The sequence below is a fragment of the Chaetura pelagica genome, unplaced genomic scaffold (assembly GCF_000747805.2).
Source record: "Chaetura pelagica isolate M959 unplaced genomic scaffold, ChaPel_1.0 scaffold743, whole genome shotgun sequence".
Lineage (NCBI taxonomy): Eukaryota > Metazoa > Chordata > Aves > Apodiformes > Apodidae > Chaetura > Chaetura pelagica.
In genome coordinates, this window is record NW_009952703.1 from 511,494 (window position 1) to 511,789 (window position 296).

The following is a 296-nucleotide window of genomic DNA, read 5'->3' on the forward strand; positions in this document are numbered from 1 at the left end:
GCTGGGCCTTGAGGTTGCTCACCTGGCTGCCGTCCTCGCCAGCCCGGGCCACCAGCAAGGACTCGGCCTCGGTGATGAGCACCACGGCGGGTTGCCAGCAGCTGGCCACGAAGAAGACAGTCTGCAGGATCTTCTCGGCTTCGGCTTTCCAGGTGGAGAGCAGGGTTGTCCCACTGAGCTTCAGCAAGGTGGAGCCCAGCTGGGTGGAGATGCACCGGCTCAGCAGGGTCTTCCCCGTGCCGCGGGGGCCGAACAGCAGGAGGGTTCGGGGCGGCCGGCGCACCCCGGTGGAGGCT

General features: G+C 68.2%; 1 protein-coding gene across 1 annotated transcript in view; it reads right to left on the reverse strand.

Annotated features, from left to right (window-relative positions):
- The window catches only part of FIGNL2 (fidgetin-like 2), a 7,201-nt gene that overhangs the window by 5,455 nt on the left and 1,450 nt on the right, over window positions 1-296 (reverse strand). Inside the window, exon 2 of the mRNA XM_009994089.1 lies at window positions 8-294. Coding sequence (XP_009992391.1) covers window positions 8-294 — 287 coding nt within the window. The remainder of the gene's footprint in view (window positions 1-7; window positions 295-296) is intronic.